Raw genomic sequence first — 20,895 nt, 5'->3', positions numbered from 1 at the left:
TCTTCTGGCACTGGGCTAGTCAGTGCTGGGGACATCCTGCCCTCCTGATGGGTCCCGGGCTAGGCAGGTGATTTCTGGAAGTGGCAGATGTCTCCAGAAGCAACCCGAGACTTGGGTTACAGGATGGGTCACAATGGGTGTGACAGCGGAGCCCCAGTTCTCCCTGAGGATTCCCCCACGCCCCGCCTCTGGGCAGGTGCAGAAGTGACGTTTCTCCCCGCAGCATTTTACCTGCTGGCTTCTAACCCAAGTACTCCGCATGGGGCCATCCAGAACTCCAGACAGCCCAGGCGGCTCCACCCTCGGCCCTGCCCAGGGGCCTGGCTGTGTGGAGAGAGTTGGGCTCTGGCCTCTCACCGGCCACACTTTGGTCCGGGCTCCCACTCACCCCAGACCAGCCCGTCCTCTCCAGTGCGTGTTCAGGGTGGCCTGCACTGGCTGGGAGAATGGACACGGGCCTGCTTCAGTGCCTGGCACGTGGTGCCAAAGGCATAACAGCCACTGTCACTGTGCTTTGCTGGTGAACTGTGAAGGGTCTGGTGGTGGTTCCCGTCGTGGGTCCACCGACACCCTGCTAGTCAGGGTAGACGCCACATGCTCCCAGCCCCCCAGCTCTCTGGATGTAGGCCAGTGTCTACCAGTTGGGCCCATCGTTTGATCAAACTCAGAGGGGTCTGTGACCCCAAGAAGGTTAAGACCCAGGGTAGAAGGATTCTGGTCCAGCTGCCCAGCAAGGCAGAGCAGCGGTGGGAGGGCAGGTCCCCTCCCAGGGAGCGTCTACAAAGTGCTTGGCCCTCTGGCAGGCAGTGGTTTCCTTTGTCCCTTGGGCAGAGAAGCTGGCTTTTGGAGCCAGCCTTTCCAGGCCAGCTCCTCGTTGCTTGTCCTCGCAGTGGGTGCAGGTTGCAGGAACAGCCGGGACAGATGGTCCCTCTGCAGGCCCCTCCACCCACCACCGCCTCCCACACGCCTGTCTGGGAAAGTGGCTTTGGCTGGGCTGGGCCCAAGCTGCTTCTTGGAGGAAGCTCAAAGCTAGTGGTTGGGACTGGGTCCCCGGAGGGTGGAGCGAGGTTGCTGCAGGACTGGAGTGTGGAGACAGCTGGACACGCTGCCCTGGCTCTGGAGTCACTCATGTCCCCCCAGCCGGTCCATCCTCACCTTCTCTGACCATGCCTCACAGCCCGCCCCTTTCTGACAGCAGGGCATCTGCGGGAACTGCGCCCAGGGACAGACTGGCCACTCGGTGTCCATCCTGGAGAAAGGGGAGAAGGGGGACCAGGGCACCCCTGGAGTGCCCGGCCTAGACAACTGTGCCCGGGTAGGGGCTGCGTTGGGCTAGCTTTGCTGTGGGGGAGGGGGGCTCCCTGGCTCCCACCCCTGACAACCCTTTCATTGACACCATTACCCCCATCCCCAGTGCTTCATGGAGCGGGAGCGCCCAAGAGCAGAGGAGGCTCGGGTGAGTGGGCCCCTTGGCACATCTTTGACCTTTGGCCCTGCCCTTCACCCCATGTGGAGGGGCCCTGGCTTCCCCCTCTCACCATCTCCATCCCAACTCCAGGGGGACACCAGCGAGGGAGAGGCAGACTGTGCTGGGAGCCCCGGCCTGCCGGGCCCTGCAGGTCTGCCGGGCCAGAGAGGAGAAGAGGTAAGACCCCAGGCAAGATGCCAGGGGCGGGGGGCCTCCACTTCCTCAGCCCCTGGGTACCTGAAAGCCAGTGCCCTCTGCTGGGAGTGTGTTAGTGGCTGCCAAGGCCTTGCTGGCCCAACCCCTTCCCACCCTTCCCACTGCGACCTCCTCCCTGCTCTGGATACCCAGAATCCTCTTCCCCCGTGGCCTGGCTGCTTCTGCAGCCTGGGACACCCTTCTCTGAGGCTCTTCCCTCGTCACCATTTTGCCCCAATGTCCCCTGCTCAGCGCGGTCTTCCTGATCCTCCTCTGTAACACCTCCCCACCCCCCATCAATACCCAGCCCCTGTTTCCTGCGCTCTCTTGCCACCTACAGAATCTCTGGGGGCAGCCTGTGGGTGTCTGCTGGGAGTGCCCACCATAGGCCAGCCTTCTCCTAGAAGGGCAGCTTCTCGGGCCGCGAGTTCCGATCGATCGGTCCTGCCCGTGGCTGTGCAGGAGAGTGCTCCCTGCGCGCCCACAGGAATGGACGGAAGGCTGCTTCTGCACCCCAGTCCTGCATCGACGTCAGCCACCTCTGCTGGCCGAGGGTGCACAGAGTAGGCGGAAGGCCGAGCCCCTTGACCACATCTCCCCTGGCTTCCTTTGCAGGGTCCACCTGGAATGAGGGGCTCCCCAGGTCCTCCAGGCCCTATTGTGAGTATTTGAGACTCCCTGGCCGGCTCGTGCAGCTCTCAAAGGGGTTGGTGAACCCAGGCTGCCCTGCCTCAGCCCCAGGAAGCTGGGCATGGTCAAGGAGGGAACATCCTGTGGCCCCATGGCATCTGCTCTGCCCTGCCGGCCCTCAGTGGCTCTGCTGAGGGGAGGCTCTCAGGGACTGGTCGTCACTTCCCACTGCTGCCCCAGGACCTGCTGTGTTTGCACAGGGAGTCCAGGCCACCCTGGGCAGCAGGGCAGAGGTACTGTACTCATGAACTCAGCAGCCAGGGAAGCTTGGGGCAGCCTGGCTAGATCTTTTCCTGTGCCAGCGACACCAGGCCTGCTGGGCCTAGGGGCTGAGATGGACACCTGCCCTCCATTGCTCCAGAGGGCTACAAAGGTTTCTGGGGCGGGGCTACAAAGAGCAGCCCAGGAGTGTCAGACCAGGGTGTCTGCCCTGCAGTGCTCCGCGGGCAAGGCTGGGAAGGACCGGAGGAGTTAGACTTGCCTCCCGTGGAGGTGTCAGGGCTGGCTGGTGGAAGCATCTTCCTGCCCTCTGCACTCTGGTCAGACGACAGGCCTGCAGGATGGCACAGAAAGCAGTGGGCTTCCCGCTGCAGCCAAGGTCTCTGGCCACACACCAGCAGCAGAAGCGCTGACTTGAAGCAGGGGGGCCCTCTCTGCTGACCACCTTCCTTCCTGGGCCACGTTGGGGCGTGGAGGTCTTCTGGCCACCCTCGCCATCTCTTTGCCAGCTTCATTGAAAATAGTCCAAGAGCTCCTCTCGCCGTGAACCCCCCCACTCCCACCCGCCAGCCCCAGACCTCCCTGGGTGCTGTACTGGTGAGATGTGACCTGCCTATTTCTCCCCCCCAGGGCCCCCCAGGTTTTCCTGGTGCCGTTGGCTCCCCCGGATTGCCTGTAAGCACCTAGCGCTCCCCTGCCGGCCAGGTCTCTGTGGCTTTTTCGTGTCTCACCTTTCTTGTGCCCTCATCTCCCTCCTTCATGTGTTTCCTTGTCCCCCCATCCCCACCCAGGCACAGTGGCTCACGACACAGGATGTTCGCCCAGCCTCCAACTTCTTCCCATTTCCTCCTCTCTCATCTCCTGCAATCTTTTGTGCTTTCCCCCTCCAGTTTTCCTTTCCCTCCTGCAGGTCCACCATCCCACATCATCCCCCCTAAATCCTCCCAAGCCCCTTTACCTTCTTATTTGAAGTAGATGTCTCTCGGGGGGCCTGGGGGGGCTTTATTCTGTTCTTCTCACCTTGCCCTCCTTTGGTGTTGACAGAAGATTTGCTGAAAGTCATTCTTGGGGCCCTGCCAGGAAACTGGCCCAGAGCCCGGCAGAGATGCCAAGGCTTTAGGGTTTCACGCTGCAGGCTGGCATGGGTCCGGTGCCCTGCCGCTTGGCAAAGCTGGCTTGAGGCACCCGGAGCAGCCCTGCTGACCTTTCCCGTCATCTATGAGGAACCACTCAGCCTCTTCCTCCTCCTCCTCCTCTCCTCTTCCTGGGTTCCAACCCAGTCTGCTCTACAGCTGGCACGGGGTACCAGCCAGCAGGCCTTTGGAGTGTCGTGGGGCCCTACCCCTCTGTGCCTGGTCCCTCTTGGCAGTGCCACTCATTGCTCTGCCTTCGTCATTGTCACCGGTGTAAACTCTCCCCCGTCCTCCCTGTTGGTCCCTCGTGGTGCGCAGAAACTAACCCTCTGTTTGTTGGGTTGTGTCCCCCATGGCCTGGCTCCTCTCCTCCTAGGCTGGTGGAAGGAGGCCAGGGAGCAGGGCCTGTCCTTGTCACCGCTCCATCTGTCCCCACGTCCTCGTTTCCGGTGGGACCGTGTCTGTTTCTGCTTGCTTGGGTGAAGGGGCCGTCTGTCTGTCTAGCCATCTGTCTGTCACCGTGGAGAGGTGTGAGGGCAAGCTTGGTGGGCTCTGTGGTGTCATGAACCAGCGAGGCTGGGGTGAGGAGTGAGGGGCCCTGGTCCTATGGAAATTGGGATCCCCTGCACCCTGCAAAGAGACAGGGACCGTCCCCCCTCATCCTTGGAAGAAGATGTGTTTGGGGTTTTGGGGTGGCGTGACCAGGTAAGTAAGTGTTGGGTATCTGGTGGTACATTTTGGTGGGGAGCATCACTGTGGGGGCACCTGTCCTGACAGTTGATTCTCAGGGGGTGCATCTGTCACCCTCTTAAAGGTGCACTCCAGACAGTAACCAGTATAGAACATGCCAACCCTGCCTGAGATATACACCCTTTGAGAGTCACCCCCTTGGGTGCCATATACCAGCTGGGGAGTAATCTCCTGGGAAGTGTTCCCGTGCTGGGACTTAAACTTCAGCAAGTCACTTTGCTGGGCCCCACCCTGTAGGGTCACCTTGCTGGGGCCTCAGGAGCTGCCAGCAATCTCCACTTTTTCCCCAGACTGGAAACAGGCCAGGGGAAGGAGTCGGGCTGGGCAGGGACTGTCCACCTGCAGCTTCTCATGAGCTTTCTCTCCCAGGGTCTTCAAGGGGAGCGAGGCCTCAGGGGCCTGACAGGAGACAAGGGGGAACTGGTAAGAAGGGGCCTGGGAGACAGGCCTGAAGCCCAGGGGACACGGGTGCAGAGTGGTACATGGGGAGGCTCCCTGGGCCCCCCTCGGCCACTCAGGCCTGATTCTCTCATGATAGGAGGAGCCTGCTCTCCATGGGCCCCATTCTCTGCCACCTGCCCTGCCCCCACCCCCCCTACCACCCCCCCGCAGTGGTCACTCCCTCTCCCCTGCCCTCTGCCTTCTCCTCCACTCAGCCCTGGGGCTACTGGGGTTGTTCACTGCTGAGGAACTTGGGGTCTGGGGACATGGACCAAGCCAGTGACTGTACTGGGGTGGGGGCACCTGCTGCTGGCAGCACCCATATTCTGACATCCTTCTCCTCTATGGTTGTGTTTGTGGGAGCAGACTTAATGGTTGTGTGTGTACAGGGGGCGAGTTGCATGGGGGGGAGGGGCAATACGGGTGGGCAGAGGGACACTGGAGTTGGGGGCAGTGCCCACTTTTCTTGTTTTTCTTTGCAGGGCCCTCCAGGACAGCCCGGGTACCCAGGCGCCATGGGCCCCCCAGGACTGCCCGTGAGTAAGAGCTCCTGGCCCGTTGGAGCCTTGGGGCAGTGGTTGCGATGGGACCTGGCTTGGGCATCCATCAGCAGGCACCCTCCAAGTCCACCTTCCTTTTCCCAAGCACTTCTACCCCATCCTGCAGTCATGGGGTCCCTGTGCTAGCATGGCCTGGCCCCACCACTCCACACTGGGGGCTCGCCCCAGCTCCAGCCCCTGCACACCTAGGACCAGACTCTCCCAGCACCCCAGGAGGCCCAGGTGCAGAGGAAGCAGAACTCGGTTTCCTGGGAGCGACTGGGAGAGTTAGGGAGGTAGTGTGGAGGCACCACCCTTAGGCGAGCCTCCTGGGTGGGGGCGTCATGACGCCCACTGAGGCCACAGTGGCAGCAGGAGGACCCACAGTGCTGTGCTCAGAAGAGCCCATGTTGCCCCACCCAGTCTCTTCCTCGGTGCCATCTGCCTCCATGTGCCAGCTGCAGTCTCCACCCCTGGCATTAGCACCACCCTCTGCCCCCTGGGAAGGGCAGGCCCACTAATGCTGCTCTCTCTCTGCTTGCTTGTCAGGGCATCAAGGGGGAGCGGGGCTACACTGGGCCGGCAGGAGAGAAGGGAGAGTCGGTGAGTGTGCAGATTCTCCTAGCAGCCTGAGAAGGAGAGCTGGATCCCAGCTTCCCTGTGTCCGCCCCCACCCCCACCCCCAACCCCCCAGTTGCTCCAGCTGTGTCTCAAGCAGGCTGGTTGCTGCGGAGGCAGAAGCTGCCAGGAGAATCCCAGCAGGTTCAAGGATTCAGGCTGGCCCCGCTGCCCAGTGGGTGTGGTGGGCGGGAGTCAGCTGCAAAGGCAAGCTGGTGGGCAGGCTGGGCCAGCCTCTCAGCCCAGCTCCACCACGACCTCCACCCCAGGGCAGACCCTCATCTTGAGTCAGCAGCTGGGGGTCTTAGCAGATGAAGTCATCCGAGTTAAGGTGATGTGACTCACCTAAGGCCCCCAGCAGCCACTGAGTCATGGAGCCTGGCCTTGAACCCACGTCCATCAGGTGCCACACATGGGTTTGTCTCCAACCTGAGGCTGCCTCCATCGGGCCCAGCCTCCCCTCCCAGCTGCAGTGGCATTCCGCAATCCCAGGCCTGTGTGTGTTCAGTAACAGATGTTGCACGGGAGGGGGCGCCCGCGGGGTGCCAGGCTCTACTAGGAGGCCCCTCCAAGGGCTCACATCTTAGGGTGGGGGTCTGATGGCAGATGCTGAGGGAGCAGAGTAGCTTAGGGGTGGGCCTTGACCGGGTGCTATTAAATAGAGGGTCGGAAAGGAGCTGGGACACAAGTAGGGAGGGAGAGAGAGCCCCCTGGCTGTGTGTCCCGGGAACTCTCAGGAGGCACCAGGGTGGGGCACTGTAGGAGCAGCCTGAGCCAGGGGTGGTTTGGTAAGGCCTCAGGAGACCAGCCAGGCCTGGGGAGCATGGGCGCTCCAGGCAGAGGGGCAGCACGTGCCAAGGCCCCTGAGCAAGTTCAGAACACAGTGCAGTCTGACCAAATGAAGGCAGAAGGGGAGAGAGGGTGGGGGACATGAAACAGGACAGGGCCATGGCGTCAGAGGACAGAACTCAGCACTAGGGGAGGGTCTGCCCCTCACTCGTTCACAGAGGGACCCCCAGAAGGTTCGTGGACAAAGCCGAGGGAGAGAAGTTGGCAGGATGAGAGGGAGTGTGGAGGGACAAGAGAAGGGAGGCCTGAGCAGACCAGGCCCGGGGTCCTACCCCCCCCAAACCACCCCCCCACTCCCTGGCCTTCACACTCCGCCAGCCTCAGAGACTGATTCTGCTGCTCTGTGTCCCCAGGGCCCCCCAGGATCTGAAGGAGTCCCAGGTCCCCAGGGCCCAGCGGTGAGTGAGGGAGTGGGCAGGGAGATGGGCTCTGGCTCCTGAGAGAAGGCAGACCTGGATGCCAGCCATGGCCTTGTTCTCTGTGGGTGACAGGGTCCCCGAGGAGAGCGAGGACCCCAAGGCAACTCGGGAGAGAAGGGGGACCAGGTGAGTGGGTGGCTGGGGGTGGTGGTGGCAGGAAAGACTGCGCCCTCCATGCTGATGGCATCCTCATGTATGTGGGAGGCGGGGACCAGCCTAAGCCTTTCCATCCCAACCCAGCCCATCCTGGAGCTATGACCCTCCATCTGCATGCATTCAGAGACTCGCCTTCTTGGGCAGAAGGGAAGGCTGGGTTACCCTCCTTGCTAGGCCTCGCGGTCTCAGGGCTGTCTCACTTGGTCACTCTTTCCACCTGGGCAGCCAGGCAGGAGAGAAGCCGGCACAGTACACCGTCCCTTGCTTCTTCCCACAGGGATTTCAAGGCCAGCCAGGCTTTCCAGGCCCGCCGGTGAGTGGGGACACAAGGCAGACTCTGTGTCGTAGTCCTGCTGGGGAGGGGCAGGCCAGGCTGGGTAAGGATGGGCCTGGGGAAAGGAAATACGAAGCCAAGAAGACAGGCTGGGTGGCCAGGTCTCATTCCAGGACCCAGGCCCTAGAGAGCAGGGCCTCCAGCTGGCCAGGGAGCCAGGCCCAGTGCCCCTGAGGAAGTTCCTAAGAAGTCCGCGCACGCTGAATGGGCAGTGTAACGTGACAGGAGTCAGCGGGTGATACCATGGTTAACTGCTGGACAACTAGCCCAAAGGCCAAGGGTTTGAACCCACTCACCCCCTGAGATTCAGAAATATGCCGTAGCTCTCTACTGCTGTAAGGTCATGACATGGGAAGCCTTATAACCAAACGCTTGGAAGGACTGGATGGCTGGGTCTTCAGGCTCAGCACCAAAGGCTCGAGGGCATCGAGGTCAATCGGCATAACATGTCCACAAACACCAAGTTCTGCACCTGGCTTGGGGGTCTTGAAAGCTGGCGAGTGGCCATGTGAGGTGCCACTACCAGTCTCCCCTCACTGGGAGCAGAGGAGAGTGAGGAAAAGCCAGGAGGAGTGGAAACAATCTGTCCAAAGGACTCATGGGCCACGGGAGCCTTAGTGTCGGTGGCCCTGAGACCAGAAGAGCTAGCTGGTGCCAGGCTGCCACCACTGACCAGGCAGAAAGGGATCACATGAGGAGGTCCCAGAAAGGGCAGGAGGGACATGTAGACCCAAACTCAAAATTATACAAGAGACCAGCCTCACTGGTCCCATGGAGACTGTGGTCCTTAGACACTGTTCACCCTGGAAGTGAACTTCACCCATGACCCAGCTTTCAGCTGGACAGGCCTGCACGGTGAGCAGTGACACCAGGAGCCACACGCTCCTTAGCAAAGCCAGCCGCCAATGCAGACCCAAAAACCAAAGTCCCCACCACGGAGCCGGTGCCAACTCATGGCGACGCTCCAGGACAGGGTAGAACTGCCCAAGTGGGTTTCTGAGGCTGCCACTCCGTGCAGGAGTGGAGTCTCTCTCCTGGGGCACCGGCTAGTGGTTTTGAACTGCAAACCTTGCGGTTCCCAGCCCAGCCTGTAACCCTTGTGCCAGATGGCAGGAAGGGATAGGGAGAAAGAAAAGGGTCAATGGAAACAGTAAACACAGGGAGGAAGTGGGGAGCGTCTGTCGCCTTGGGGGGTTAGCAGTCAAGGTCACAAACCAAATGATGTGTATGAATCACTGAATGGAAAACCACTTTGTTCGGTAAACTTCATCCAAAAGCCACAGTGACACAGAAAACCGGAGGAGTACTTGTGTTCTGTACATGTGGCAACTATGAAAGTCAGAATCGACTGGCCAGCAACTAACACCACAAGCCTAAGAAGGAAGAAGGGGGACTGGAGCTCACCACCACCCACTCTTCCACTTTTATTACCACCTGCTCCCTTGTTGATACAGGGTCCCTCTGGATTCCCAGGCAAAGCTGGATCTCCTGGCCCACCGGGCCCCCAGGCGGAGAAGGTAAGCCATACCCCACCCTGCAGGTCCATTGCAAGAGCTAAGCCCTTGCCTCAGGCCCTTGGAGAATAAGGCTGGACCAGCCTGCAGGGCAGCAGCAGCGCTTTAGGACCCCACCCGCTGGGCTCCTTGGTCTGTTGGGATCAGGGAGGGAGCTCTGGGAGGGGGCAGCGGGATGTAGCAAGTGCTGGGAAATGAGAACGCAGTCTGGACAGGCTGGTACAGCAGTTTTGCCTCCTCAAGGGGGAGAGCCAGGAGGGAAGGACTGACCACCCACCTGGGAGCGGTCTGTGTTCCACTGCAGGGGGCATTCTGGTTGTTTGTCTTCGGGACTAACAGTGGTGGAGGAAGCCAGCCTCCCAGGGGGGGCAGGCCCAGGTTTCTCCAAAGGGGCAGAGAAGGCAGGGGTGGCCCCAGATCTGGTGACAAGGTGGGAAGGAGCAGCCGTCCTCCGTCCGTCCGAGGAGCCCCTGGGGCTGGCTGGCTGCATGCGCTTAGGGCAGAGCTCTGCCTTGGTTTAAAGCAGACAGTCTCTGTCCAACCTCTGGGCATCCCAGATGTGGCCGGTGGGGAGAGCTATGAGGACCCCTAGACTGACCCCTGACCGCGGCCCAGAGAGAGGGCCTCTTTCTGCTAAAACACACCCAGCACCGAGCTTCAGGGCTGGCGGAACCCGGGGAAGGCTCCCTTGGTCTCCCTTCCCATTGTTCAGGTGAGGGAACCAGCCTAAGAGGCCAGGGCGGCCCACGGTGGACATCCACTTAGCAACAGAACCAGTCCCAGTCCCAGGAGCCCCGAGGCCCCTCCCTGTCCCCACCCCCCCTGGCCTAAGCCATGGCTTCTGAGCCAGAGGGAGAAAGCTCAGGGGGCTCTCCAGGGGTCCCAGCTCCCGGTGGGGGCTGACATTTCCTGGGACTGTGCTGACCCCTCCCGGCGACGGGTGGCATTGCAGTCCCCCTCCACCCCAGAGCTCTTTTCCTCTGCTGGGTGTCTAGTCTCACTTCACCTCTTCCCCTCCTTCAACTACTCCCCAGTCAGCCCGCTGCGCCAGGGAAGCCACCCTGCCCTCCCCCACCCCACCCCACCTCAGCAGACACACACACACACACACACACACACACACACACACACACACACACACACACACCGGTGAACATGCCAGTTCAAATGTTTGTTCTCATCACTGCCCCACTCTGAACCTTTGGTGGCTCCCCACGCCGATAGTGAAGGCATTCAGGAGTCGTGAGCCTGTCTTCACGTGAAAACCCAGTCTATAAATCAGGTGTAGGCAGAGCTACTTTGGCTAAGGCAGGTGTAGGCATCCTGGAGTCCCACTGTCTGGGCCCTCACCATGGGTCCCCAGCCCTCAGGGCTCCTCCAGGGCCATCCAGGGCTCTGAGAAGACACTGGTCTGCACAACCATCAAGTGTCCCTCGGCGCTCAGGGCCTTCCCAAGGAGGTGCCTACCCCCCTCCCAGTCTCCTCTCCCACCCCACCCTCTCTCTCAGGCCTCCCAGCCTCCCGGGCACTTCAGCCATCTCAGCCATTTCCAGACCTTCATCCTTTCCCCGCGGTTTCCTCTGGGGCTCCCTGCTCTCCTCCTTCACCTGCACAAGCCTTCGGAGGCTAGCATGAGGTGACACGTTGGTCCCTCACCGACTGAGCCCCTTATTTATGCAGAGCATGGGCCAGAACGTGGGCTCTTGGCCCAGAACACGGGCTGTTAGAGTGCCTTGCTGCGGGTGGGCCTGGAGCCCCCGTGGGCTGTGACCACCGGAGAACACCGTCTCTGTCCCCCTTGGGGCCACCAGAGCCCACGCCGTACTTGCTGCGTGTCCATCGAGCACTCTGAGCCAGAGTCCCCATCAGCCCTGAAGAAAGCACCGGCTGAACCGGCCCTGCTCCCCCACAGTCGGAAGCCCAGGAGGGGGACCCTGGGCACATGGAGCTAGGTGGCTGGGAGGGTGTGTGCCACCTACCCAGTTAGGGCAGGTCAGAACTGGGGCTAGCTGTCCTTACCCCCGCTGGTCACCAGCCCTCTCTCCTCTGGTGCAGAGCCTGGCTCCCAGGAGGACCAAGGCCCTGCTAACTATGTTGGGGGGTGGGGGACTGGTTTCCAGGGCAATGAAGGGACTCGAGGCCCATCAGGCATGCCTGGTTCCCCTGGGCCACCAGGACCTCCTGGGATTCAGGTGAGTGTGGGCTTGCATAGCCTGGCGAGCATGAGTCTGTGTGTGAGTGTGCAAGCACACACGTATGTGGGTGTTTGCACTCGGGTGTGCTCGGTAAGGGTGGGCCTGGGTGAGGGGTGGGGAGAGCTGAGGGGTGGGCAGCCTTCTGCTTGCTGTGGGGGCCCTGCACAGGCAGGCAGCCAAATTTGTCCTGCTTGCAGGGCCCTGCCGGCTTGGATGGCCTGGATGGGAAGGACGGCAAGCCTGGCTTGAGGGTGAGGCGCCTTTCCACTTCCTTTCTTCCCCGGGAGCCAGTCCTGAGAAGCCTAATTAAAGGAACTCAAGTTCCCCCTCTGCCAGGGGGTGCCCACACCTCCCTGCCATCTGCTTTCCAGCACACACTCCCTCCCTGCTCCGTGGGCTCTCGGTCCACCCTTAACCTGGTTGGACACGCTAGGCTTCTCCACAGGCTGGGCGATGAAGGGAATCAATTACCCAGAGATGTTGGCAGCCAGAGAATCCCGGCTGGGTGTCGGGGAGAGTCGGGCTGCAGGGACGGGAGGATTTGAGCATGCCCTGGCTCGTGGGGTCTGGCTCTGCTGGGGAATCTGAAAGGCATGGGCCCATAGTGTATGGCAGAACATCAAGTCCAGCCCCTTCTGTACCCAGCATGCACAGCCTGGCCCCATGATAGCCACCCCCCACCCCTGTCCAGAGGGAGCTGGAGAAAGGGGGGAGGGCACACGAGTGTCTGTGTTGGGTACAAGCTGGACCAGAGTCCTGCCTCCATGTCTTGGTCTCTTTCCCTAGGGAGACCCTGGTCCCGCTGGCCCCCCTGGACTCATGGGACCCCCAGTAAGTTGAACAGCAGGAATGGGTTCGGTGGTTCTGAGGGCCGGACATTGCAGGCTGGGCCTGAGAGGGCCGGCCCCTCAGATCCAGGCCCCAGAGGTGGATGTCATGCTATGACTCTGAAGAGGGAGGAGGGTTGAGATGAGGGGGACTGCAAACAAGTGTGACAGCTCCCTACTTTTCCTTCCAGGGCTTCAAGGGGAAGACTGGACACCCTGGCCTCCCGGGACCTAAGGTAAGGAAGGACCGGTGACTTCTGCCAGGCAGGTTGTCCCTGTTCTCCACCAGGCCTGGCTTCAGACAGACTTGACAGCCTCGCCTGGGTGGAGGTGCCACCTGACCCTGGACTGAGATGCCAATCCAATACCCATGCCTCTCAAAGCCAGTGGTGCCCAGGGTCATGGGTGAGGGCTTCTCCATCTACTAGCTTGAGGGCCAGCATCAGGGCTGATGGCCTCAACCCTCCAATGTGGGGTGAATTTGAAACTTGAGAGTGAGTGAACTTGAATTTGGTACCGGGTGAGCCAGGGAAGGTCTGATGGGCTCTAGCTGTGTCTTTGCCTCCTAGGGTGACTGTGGCAAACCAGGGCCCCCCGGCAGTAGTGGCCGGCCTGGAGCAGAGGTAAGAACCTCCTTCCTCGGCCTGCTGGGGCCTCTTACCCAACAGGGCACATCACGAGCCTTCTTCCTCTTCTGAAAGGTCACTCTCCCGAGAGACTGTTGGGCCACCAGCCTAGAAAGGCTGAGCAGGGTTGGCCTTCGGACCCTGGCAGGCTGGAGCCTGCAGGCCATGGCCTGGACTGGCCCCCGCTCATGACCGTGCCCACCTGCTCAGCTTTACTGCCCAGCCCTCCCCTGCTGTAGTGTCACGTGTGACGAGTGAGTCCATCTGTCTCTTATAGGGTGAGCCTGGCTCCATGGGACCCCAGGGAAGACCCGGCCCCCCGGGCCACCTTGTGAGTTAAATGCTTTGCACTGCTCTGGTCTCTGCCTGTGTGGGGTTCAGATCCTGCAAGGGTGGGGGCAGGTTGGTGATGGCCTGAAAGGACAACCAGAGCAACGCCACCCTCAGAGCTCTGTAAGGGGCTCCAGGCTCCCCTTCATCCATATCTTTCCCCCATTTTCTTGGTTTGGATCCACATGGGTGTTTCCTTATCCAACAAAGGGCATTCGGTTCCTCAAGCATTGCTTCAGCACCTGCTCCATGCAAGCCCCTTTCCACCCACTGGGACCACAGCATGAGTAAGGGGCGCAAGGCCCCGTGAGCACACAGAGCTGTCGTGTGGGCACTCTGAATGCAGACAGTGTGACGGGAGGGCGAGGGAGGGGTTGGGGAGCAACGTTAGTGAAGGCCTTGGAGAAGGGGCTTGACTTGAGTGAGGGCGAGGAGGAGCCAGCTGTTGAGGGAGGGGAGCGTGCCCCCACAGAGGAGCAGCAGATACAGAGCCTGCCCCAGGCCGTGGGGAGCTTGGTGCATTTGAGGGACCCCAAGACCAGTATGGTTGGACCCAAGAAGATCAATATGGCTGAATCAAGCCAGGGATGTTGATTCATGGGGGCACTGGGTCAGCGCCCCTCACTCTGTTGCTATGCAGAATTAGATCCTGGCCTTCCCAGAGAGCAGGAAGGAGGGGGGCTGCCTTTAGGAAGGGGGACCCCAGACCCACCTCTTTAGCGCCCTCTGTCCTCTGCCCTCTGTGCTTGGCCTCTGCCTGTGGCTCCCAGTGCATGCCTTCAACAGGTCCCTGGAAGGGGGAGAGAGTAGGAGGGCCCCTGGGTGCTCATGTGCAGTAGCAGGAGGCCAGGGAGGGCTCTGGGGAGACAAGAACTGCCGCGCTTCAGGACTTGTTGCCGCGGTCAGCCCCTCGCTACCTCCCCGGGGACCGTCTTCCTCCCAGGAGCTTCTGACCATCCGACTGACCCGTCTCTCTGTAGGGGCCGCCAGGGCCTCCAGGCCAGCCAGGACCAGCTGGGATCTCAGCAATGGTGAGTGTGTCCCCCTCCAGTCCCTCTGTCCCAGGGGTATGGCCTTGGGTTCCTCTTACAGAGTGAGGAAGGAGGGCTCCCATCTCCCTCTGCCCGGACCCCCAGCCTCTCCTGGCTCCAATGATCTCCCCAGCTGGGCAGCGTGGAAGGCCTTCGGAGAGGGTCCTGCTGCAAGTGCAGATAGTACCAGCTCCCCTGTCGGGCCCCAGGTGCTGAGGGCCTAGGGCCCTGGTACATGGTGGGGTCTCTGCCTCTAGCTATGCGGGGTCTACCCTGCCCCTTCCCTGCCTTCCGCCATCTCCCTTTCTGTCCTCCAGGGCCCCAAAGGAGACAGAGGAGCCACCGGAGAAAGAGGCCTCTCAGGCATTCCAGGCCAGCCTGGCTCACCCGGACACCCGGGCCCCCCGGTAAGACCCCTCACAGCACGGCGCAGCGCCTGCCCAGGGAAGGAGCTCCTTGGCTTTGCCACTTGCAGTTAGTGCTACAGACCTGGACTCGGGGTGGGGTGGGGGCGGGGGCAGAGGCAGAGGCAGTCAGCCTGGCAGGGGGGCAGGACGGAGCAGTGACTTCCCCACTCTCACGGGGAAGAAAAGACCAGCTCTGATGTCAGCCGTGGACCATCCCTATGCACGGTCCCTGCCTCCAAGGTAGACTGCCCCACCCATGCTGGTCCCTCCCGGACAGAGGCGGTGTGGGCCCTCTCCTGCCACAGCCCCTTCCCCAGGGGGCATGTCGACAGCCACCTTGGCAAATCTCAGGAGCCAGAAGCCTGTTGCTTTCTCGGTCTCAGCTTCTCAGAACCCGCTCCTGGGTCTCAGGCGACGCTTAATACCAAGAGCTACGATATATGGTCCACTGATCATGTGAGGGACCCCAGAGAGCTCAGAGCTCAGAGTGTATGTGCCGTTTCATGGACGCAGCAATCCTCTTGACGGGGCCTTGGCTGAGGAAACGGGGGCTCGGGGAGGTGGAAGACGTGCTCAGCAAGTGAGGAAGAGCTCTGACGAGACCCCCACCCTACCCACCCACCCACCCCCAGTCGGCCTGGTTCCTAGCCAATGTGTGTCCTAGCCACGGGGCAATACTCTGCTTTCAGAGGTCCCTGTGGGCCGGGCCACGCCAGGGGGTGTGAGATGGAGATCGCCAGTCTCAGGCCTGGCAGCTTCCTGGGCTGCGTTCACCAGAGCCGACATCTCCCGGGAACAGTAGCAAAGACAGGAGCCCCTGCCTTGCCCTGGGCTGGTGGCCTGGAGCCAGTGGGGCACTCTGACTGGTGTGGCGGTGGAGGCTCAGCCCATCTGCCAGGAGTTCCAGTCTCACCCCTCCTACTCAGTCCGATTCCTGCCAAGGGCCTGGACAGCCCTCCACTCCGCACCCCTCCGCCCCTCCGTGCTGGCAGGCTCAGGAGCCTCCCGAGCCCCAGGTGATGCCCCGTGTCTGCTCACGGAATCCTTTTTCCCAGCAGCCCACCAAAAGGGGCCGCCTCCCCCGCCCTGCAGAGGGAGCCAGCTCAGGGTCACACTGGCTGAGGCCCAAGACCTCACAGGAGAATAGAGCCATCCCGGCTCGCAGTTCATACACGGCCACCCAGCAAACACAACCCACACGCAGAGCCAGGGCGTAAGAGCCAGGCAGTCGCAGCCTGTCCCGCCCTCAGAGAGCTCACAGTCAGGGGCAGCCAGGAGCCATCTGTGGTGATGCTGGCACAGGGGTCGGAGATGGGGCTAGAGCGGGCTGTGGGAGTTTCCGGAGCCCGTGGCCGGAGCGTCGGACGGTAAGGGCCGCAGCTGGCGAGTCCGTGTCAGGCATGGAGCTGGCCAGGTGCAGAGGGGACGGTGAGGCATGGGACCCCCCAGGTGGGCAGGAGTTCCTCCTCACAGCCCCCTCCCCTTGTCTCCACCCCGCAGGGCGAGCCTGGCTCAGATGGTGCAGCTGGAAAAGAGGTGTGTGTGCTGCCCGTCTCTCCTGCTCCCCTGCCCCCTGCTCCCTGCCTTGCTCCGGGCCCCTCTTCCTCCACTGAGCACACACTAGGGACCCTCACTGCTCTGGGGACCAGATGGCAAGGACGGGAAGAAGACTTGTTTTGTTGGTCAAGAGAGACCATCATCATGAGAAGCTCCATACAAGCATTTCCTGGGCGTCAACCCTGACCAGATCTCCCTAGCTTGCCACAGACCCGCCCTCTCATTCTGACTTCTCACCCTCCCCCTGTCTGTGACCAGAAATCCAGCCAAACAAGGCCAGGCCCCCGGGGACGTCCAGCTCCTCTGTTGGAGCGAGGCTGTTGTTCTTTCTCTGTCCCGCTGGACACTCACTACCTAGGGGCCTGAGGCTGTGAAGGTTGACCCAGGGATGCTGCCTGAACTTGACCCATTACCTTTGCTTTCCTCTAGGGACCCCCTGGAAAACAAGGGCTCTACGGGCCTCCGGGTCCCAAGGTGAGTGGGCATTGCCTGCGTTTGAGAGGGGACAGAAATGAGCTGTTTTAACCTAGCTCCTGGTTGTGACTTTATAGCCCTGGAGAGGAGGGGACACAGGAAGGCCCATGGGCAGGACTTGGCACAAGCTTGTCTCTGCAAACTTTTCACGTGATGCTCTTCCTGGGCTTTTAGCCCTGGTTAGGGGAATGGAAATCTCTAGTTCATGCACTTGTCGGTGAATTGATTCATTGATTCATTCATCTCCTGAGTATCACTTGCTCTTGCTTACACCCCAGGCCCTCCGCCCTGGCCCTGGGGAAACAGATGGGGGTCCCTGACCAGTAGGCAGGCACTCACCATTGTCCAGGCCCAGGGATACTAGAATCTGTCCAGTTTGAAAGACAGGCCTTGACAGGCTGCGGAGTGGGCAGGGAGGAGCGCCCCGCTTGGCTCGGGAGCAGGGAGGGGCTGTAAGAAAGAGGAGGGGCTTTATAGCTGGTAGAAGTCCTCACTGGTCTAGAAGTAGGGGTGGGGGGTCGGGGGGGATGGAGCCCAGGCAAGGGAACCGCTTGTATGAGGTCATGGCAGAGTCTAGGAATGATGGTTCTGTAGAGGCGTAAGGACAGGGAGAGGAGGCTGGAGAAGGACAAGTCAAGGCCACCTTAGGAAGGCTCTTGAACTCTGAGCAAGAGATAGGCCTTTCTCCTGAGGGCACGTGGGAGGGAGCCATCGGAGCTTCTGAGCCGGAGCTAAAACCTTAGAGAAGGGCCGCCACATCTTGGGTTCCTCGGGGGAAATGGCAGGAGAGCAGTGGGCGTGGTGGCCCCTCAGGGTGCTGTGGTCCAAGCAGAGGGAGCTGCTGTGGGCTTCGTGGCGGATGGCTGAGCCTTTACGGTGCGGACCTGACAGGACTCGGCCACACTGGGCTGTAATCCCATGTCCTTCTAGGGTGACCTGGGGCCCTCGGGACAGAAGGGCCAAGCAGGAGAGAAGGGGAGAGCTGGCATGCCCGGAGGACCTGGCAAGAGTGGCTCCATGGGCCCTGTTGGGCCACCAGGCCCTGCCGGAGAGAGAGGTCACCCTGGGTCCCCAGGGCCCACAGGAAGCCCTGGAATGCCCGGCATGCCTGGCTCCATGGTAAGGGGGAAGACTGGCAGCCATTGGCACAGTCCACAGGTGATCCTGTGGGTGGGCCATGGGTCAGTCCCTGCTGACATTTGGGGGGAAAGAATATGCTCCCCATTATGGTGGCTCTTAATTGTGTGAGGGAGCAGCATGGGGGTGGGGAGCGGAGGGCTGAGGGAGCCTCCCACAGGAAGATGTACTTGTGTACAAGATCTTTGGGATCGTTTCAGTGGGGGGTGGGGGTGGGGAAGCGGGGTGTTTGTGCCTTGGGTCAAGGCCCTTTGGGAGTCCCCCACTCACCCTTCTTCCCCGTGCACAAGCTTGGAAGGGTAACCCAGCCAGATTCTCTTCTTTCCGCAGGGAGACACAGTGAATTATGATGAAATCAAGAGGTTCATCAGACAAGAGATCATTAAAATGTTTGATGGTAATGGGCAGCCGGCTAAGTGGCAGGGGGTGCCACTTGCCTTTCCCAACGGCTTCCCCACCCTACCGGGACCTCCGTTTCCTTAACGCTCAAGGTCACCCCACAAAACAAACACCTAGAGGACTGGGGTGAGCTGGCACATGCTCACATAGACTTCAGACCTCCCTCGTCCCCCACTCTGTCCAGAGACGCAGTGAGCAGAGGAGACAGACACCTAAATTGCCCACAGGAGGCAGTGTGAAGTGAGACTACACAGAGGCAGGATGGCTGGCGGCTTCTGAAGTCTTTCCCTGTGTTCTCCTTCCACGGCCACGCAGTGCACTTGTGGAGGCCTGTGCTGGGGACCGGCCAGGGCACCAGCCTTCCCCATGAGGCCAGTGGGGAAGCGAGGGAGGGTGTGAGGAGCGCTGCCACAATCAGACCCCAGCGCCAGAGAGCACGCTGAGACGAGGACATGGAGCCCCAGAACCCGTGCCCCGGGGGCCCTCTGCTGGAAGGTCCCTGGGGACCCCCTGCCACCTACTCTTGCTGTCTCTTACAGAGAGGATGGCTTACTACACCTCCCGGATGCAGTTCCCCGTGGAGATGTCAGCGGCTCCCGGAAGACCAGGACCCCCAGGGAAGGACGGGGTCCCTGGCCGGCCCGGTGCCCCGGGGTCACCCGGGCTCCCGGGTCAGATAGGCAGAGAAGGACGGCAAGGCTTGCCTGGAATGAGAGGTACCGCTGCCCTCCGGCCAACGACGGGGCGCACGGAGCTCTGGAGTGAAAGTGGTCTTGGTTTGTGCTTTGTTTTTCTTCCCCGGAGCAGGACTGATACTTGTTTCCTGTGTGGCAGGATTTCCTGGGACGAAAGGTGAGAAGGGAGACGTTGGTGTGGGCATCGCAGGAGAAAGTGGTCTCCCTGGTCCCCCAGGTAGGCAAGAAATTCTGAGTGGCAAGAGCCTCTCTCCCGCTCCCCCAATGTTCTGTCTACAGTGCGGTCCTGCAGAGTCCCAGATAACGACAGGCTAATCCACAACACGTAGTGCAACACTGCTGTGGGCCGGGCACTCTGCTGGGACCCGGGGAGGGGAAGGCAAGCTCCGAAGGCCCGCTCCCTGCCCCCAGATCCTAAGCTGTGTTAGCATGACGCCATGGTCAAAAGCGGGGCAGGATGGGGACCCGGGAATGCAAGTTCGAGTCCTGCTCGGTCTCTTCTGGGCTGGGTCACCTTGAGGTGGTCACTCAGCCCCTCAGAACGACTCTCTGAGGCATGAGCTTGCTCGGTTGAGTGGCTAGAAAGAGGACGGCCAAAGCCCGCGGAAAGCCCACCAGATGTGTGACTTGTCGGAGCCTGTGTCCCTCCTCTGCAGGAGACAATGGTTTCCTTTCTCAGGGGTGTGGTGGAGATTAGGTGGAGGATGCTTACCCCGCTCCCTGGCCGGTGGAAGCCCTCACTGAGAGTAGCCGGTGGTGGGGTTGAGGTCTGCTGAATCCACGTGCGCGAGGCTCGGCAGGGGCTTCCCGGAGGGCACCCTGTAACCTGGGAAAGCGTTGTGCTTGTGCAGCACTCTGGATTCTGACCACCACGGCTTCTGATTTGTGTCTCCTGCTCTTTTCTTTTCTGACACTTCCCTCCGTAGGGCCCCAAGGTCCTCCGGGGTACGGCAAGATGGGGGCAACTGGGCCAATGGGCCAGCAAGGCATCCCCGGCATCCCCGGCCCCCCAGGCGCCACGGGCCAGCCGGGCAAGACTGGCCACTGCAACCCCTCTGACTGCTTTGGGGCCATGCCGATGGAGCAGCAGTACCCCCCCATGAAGAGCATGAAGGGGCCTTTTGGCTGAAACCCACCCCGCCGTGTGAGCTGAAGGACTCCATTGAAAACAAAGGGACCAAGCTTCCGGGACTCTGGGATGGGTTGTGAATGTCTTTATTTTTTAATTGCTGTTAATATTTTTTTAACAATAAAGAGCCCAAAACAACCCCGGACCTGCAGCCCCACTTCCGGTGGGGTTTCTCTGGTGCTGCTCCCTGACTTCCTTCTCCGCTATGTCATTTGGCCCCAGGGTCTCGCAGGGCATTCCCCCCATTGTCGGCTCAGCCAGCGGTGCGGTGGGATGCTGCTCAGATGCGTTGATTCATCCTCCAGTCCTAGGGCCCTGGTGTCCTCTCTGTCACAGCCCACTTCTCTCGAGTTAAAGAAGGGGAACCCCTCACCCCCCTACTCCTGCTACTGACGCAAATGAGCCAAAGGAAGGTTTGGGGACCCCGCTTCCAGCTCAGGAAGGCTCTTCCCTATTTGTGTCTCTAAAGATGCCCTTGTTAGATACCCCACCTACCCTCTTGACTTCTTACGCGTGTGACCCAGAGCCAAGCCAGGTTGCACCTGGGGAAATTTCCACCCAGGGCCGAGGTGGGTTCCTCTGCCTGGACGCTCCTCCGAGCACAGTCTCTCCTTGATGCTCCAGTAATTCTTTGATTAGAGAGGCTGTGCAAATAGGGGGAGAGAGAGGCCCCAGCTGCTGGCGGAGGCAACCAGGGAATGCTTCTCCGGGAAATGAGATGGAACCTCCTGCCTGTACCAACCTAGGGCCTTGTTGTCAGCTC

General features: G+C 61.0%; 1 protein-coding gene across 9 annotated transcripts in view; it reads left to right on the top strand.

The window, feature by feature from the left end:
- Positions 1-20,270, top strand: part of COL16A1 (collagen type XVI alpha 1 chain) — a 49,969-nt gene extending 29,699 nt beyond the window's left edge. For 6 of the 9 annotated variants that reach the window (XM_075553368.1, XM_075553365.1, XM_075553395.1 and 3 more), the window contains 27 exons: positions 1,196-1,315; positions 1,415-1,456; positions 1,559-1,645; positions 2,279-2,323; positions 3,203-3,247; positions 4,825-4,878; positions 5,379-5,432; positions 5,985-6,038; positions 7,256-7,300; positions 7,394-7,447; positions 7,755-7,790; positions 9,266-9,328; positions 11,446-11,517; positions 11,718-11,771; positions 12,307-12,351; positions 12,539-12,583; positions 12,917-12,970; positions 13,251-13,304; positions 14,284-14,334; positions 14,652-14,741; positions 16,242-16,277; positions 16,728-16,772; positions 17,703-17,891; positions 18,240-18,306; positions 18,848-19,024; positions 19,143-19,220; positions 19,930-20,270. In XM_075553368.1, coding sequence (XP_075409483.1) covers positions 1,196-1,315; positions 1,415-1,456; positions 1,559-1,645; positions 2,279-2,323; positions 3,203-3,247; positions 4,825-4,878; positions 5,379-5,432; positions 5,985-6,038; positions 7,256-7,300; positions 7,394-7,447; positions 7,755-7,790; positions 9,266-9,328; positions 11,446-11,517; positions 11,718-11,771; positions 12,307-12,351; positions 12,539-12,583; positions 12,917-12,970; positions 13,251-13,304; positions 14,284-14,334; positions 14,652-14,741; positions 16,242-16,277; positions 16,728-16,772; positions 17,703-17,891; positions 18,240-18,306; positions 18,848-19,024; positions 19,143-19,220; positions 19,930-20,132 — 1,959 coding nt within the window. In that variant the 3' untranslated portion in view covers positions 20,133-20,270. The remainder of the gene's footprint in view (positions 1-1,195; positions 1,316-1,414; positions 1,457-1,558; positions 1,646-2,278; positions 2,324-3,202; positions 3,248-4,824; positions 4,879-5,378; positions 5,433-5,984; positions 6,039-7,255; positions 7,301-7,393; positions 7,448-7,754; positions 7,791-9,265; positions 9,329-11,445; positions 11,518-11,717; positions 11,772-12,306; positions 12,352-12,538; positions 12,584-12,916; positions 12,971-13,250; positions 13,305-14,283; positions 14,335-14,651; positions 14,742-16,241; positions 16,278-16,727; positions 16,773-17,702; positions 17,892-18,239; positions 18,307-18,847; positions 19,025-19,142; positions 19,221-19,929) is intronic. The other 3 variants (XM_075553393.1, XM_075553378.1, XM_075553382.1) reach the window with 2 other exon arrangements.
- The last annotated feature ends 625 nt before the right edge of the window (positions 20,271-20,895 follow it).

Source organism: Tenrec ecaudatus, chromosome 1, assembly GCF_050624435.1.
Source record: "Tenrec ecaudatus isolate mTenEca1 chromosome 1, mTenEca1.hap1, whole genome shotgun sequence".
NCBI classification, from domain to species: Eukaryota; Metazoa; Chordata; class Mammalia; order Afrosoricida; family Tenrecidae; genus Tenrec; species Tenrec ecaudatus.
The sequence above is the reverse complement of the archived record's forward strand: the minus strand, read 5'-3'. Positions and strand labels throughout refer to the sequence as shown.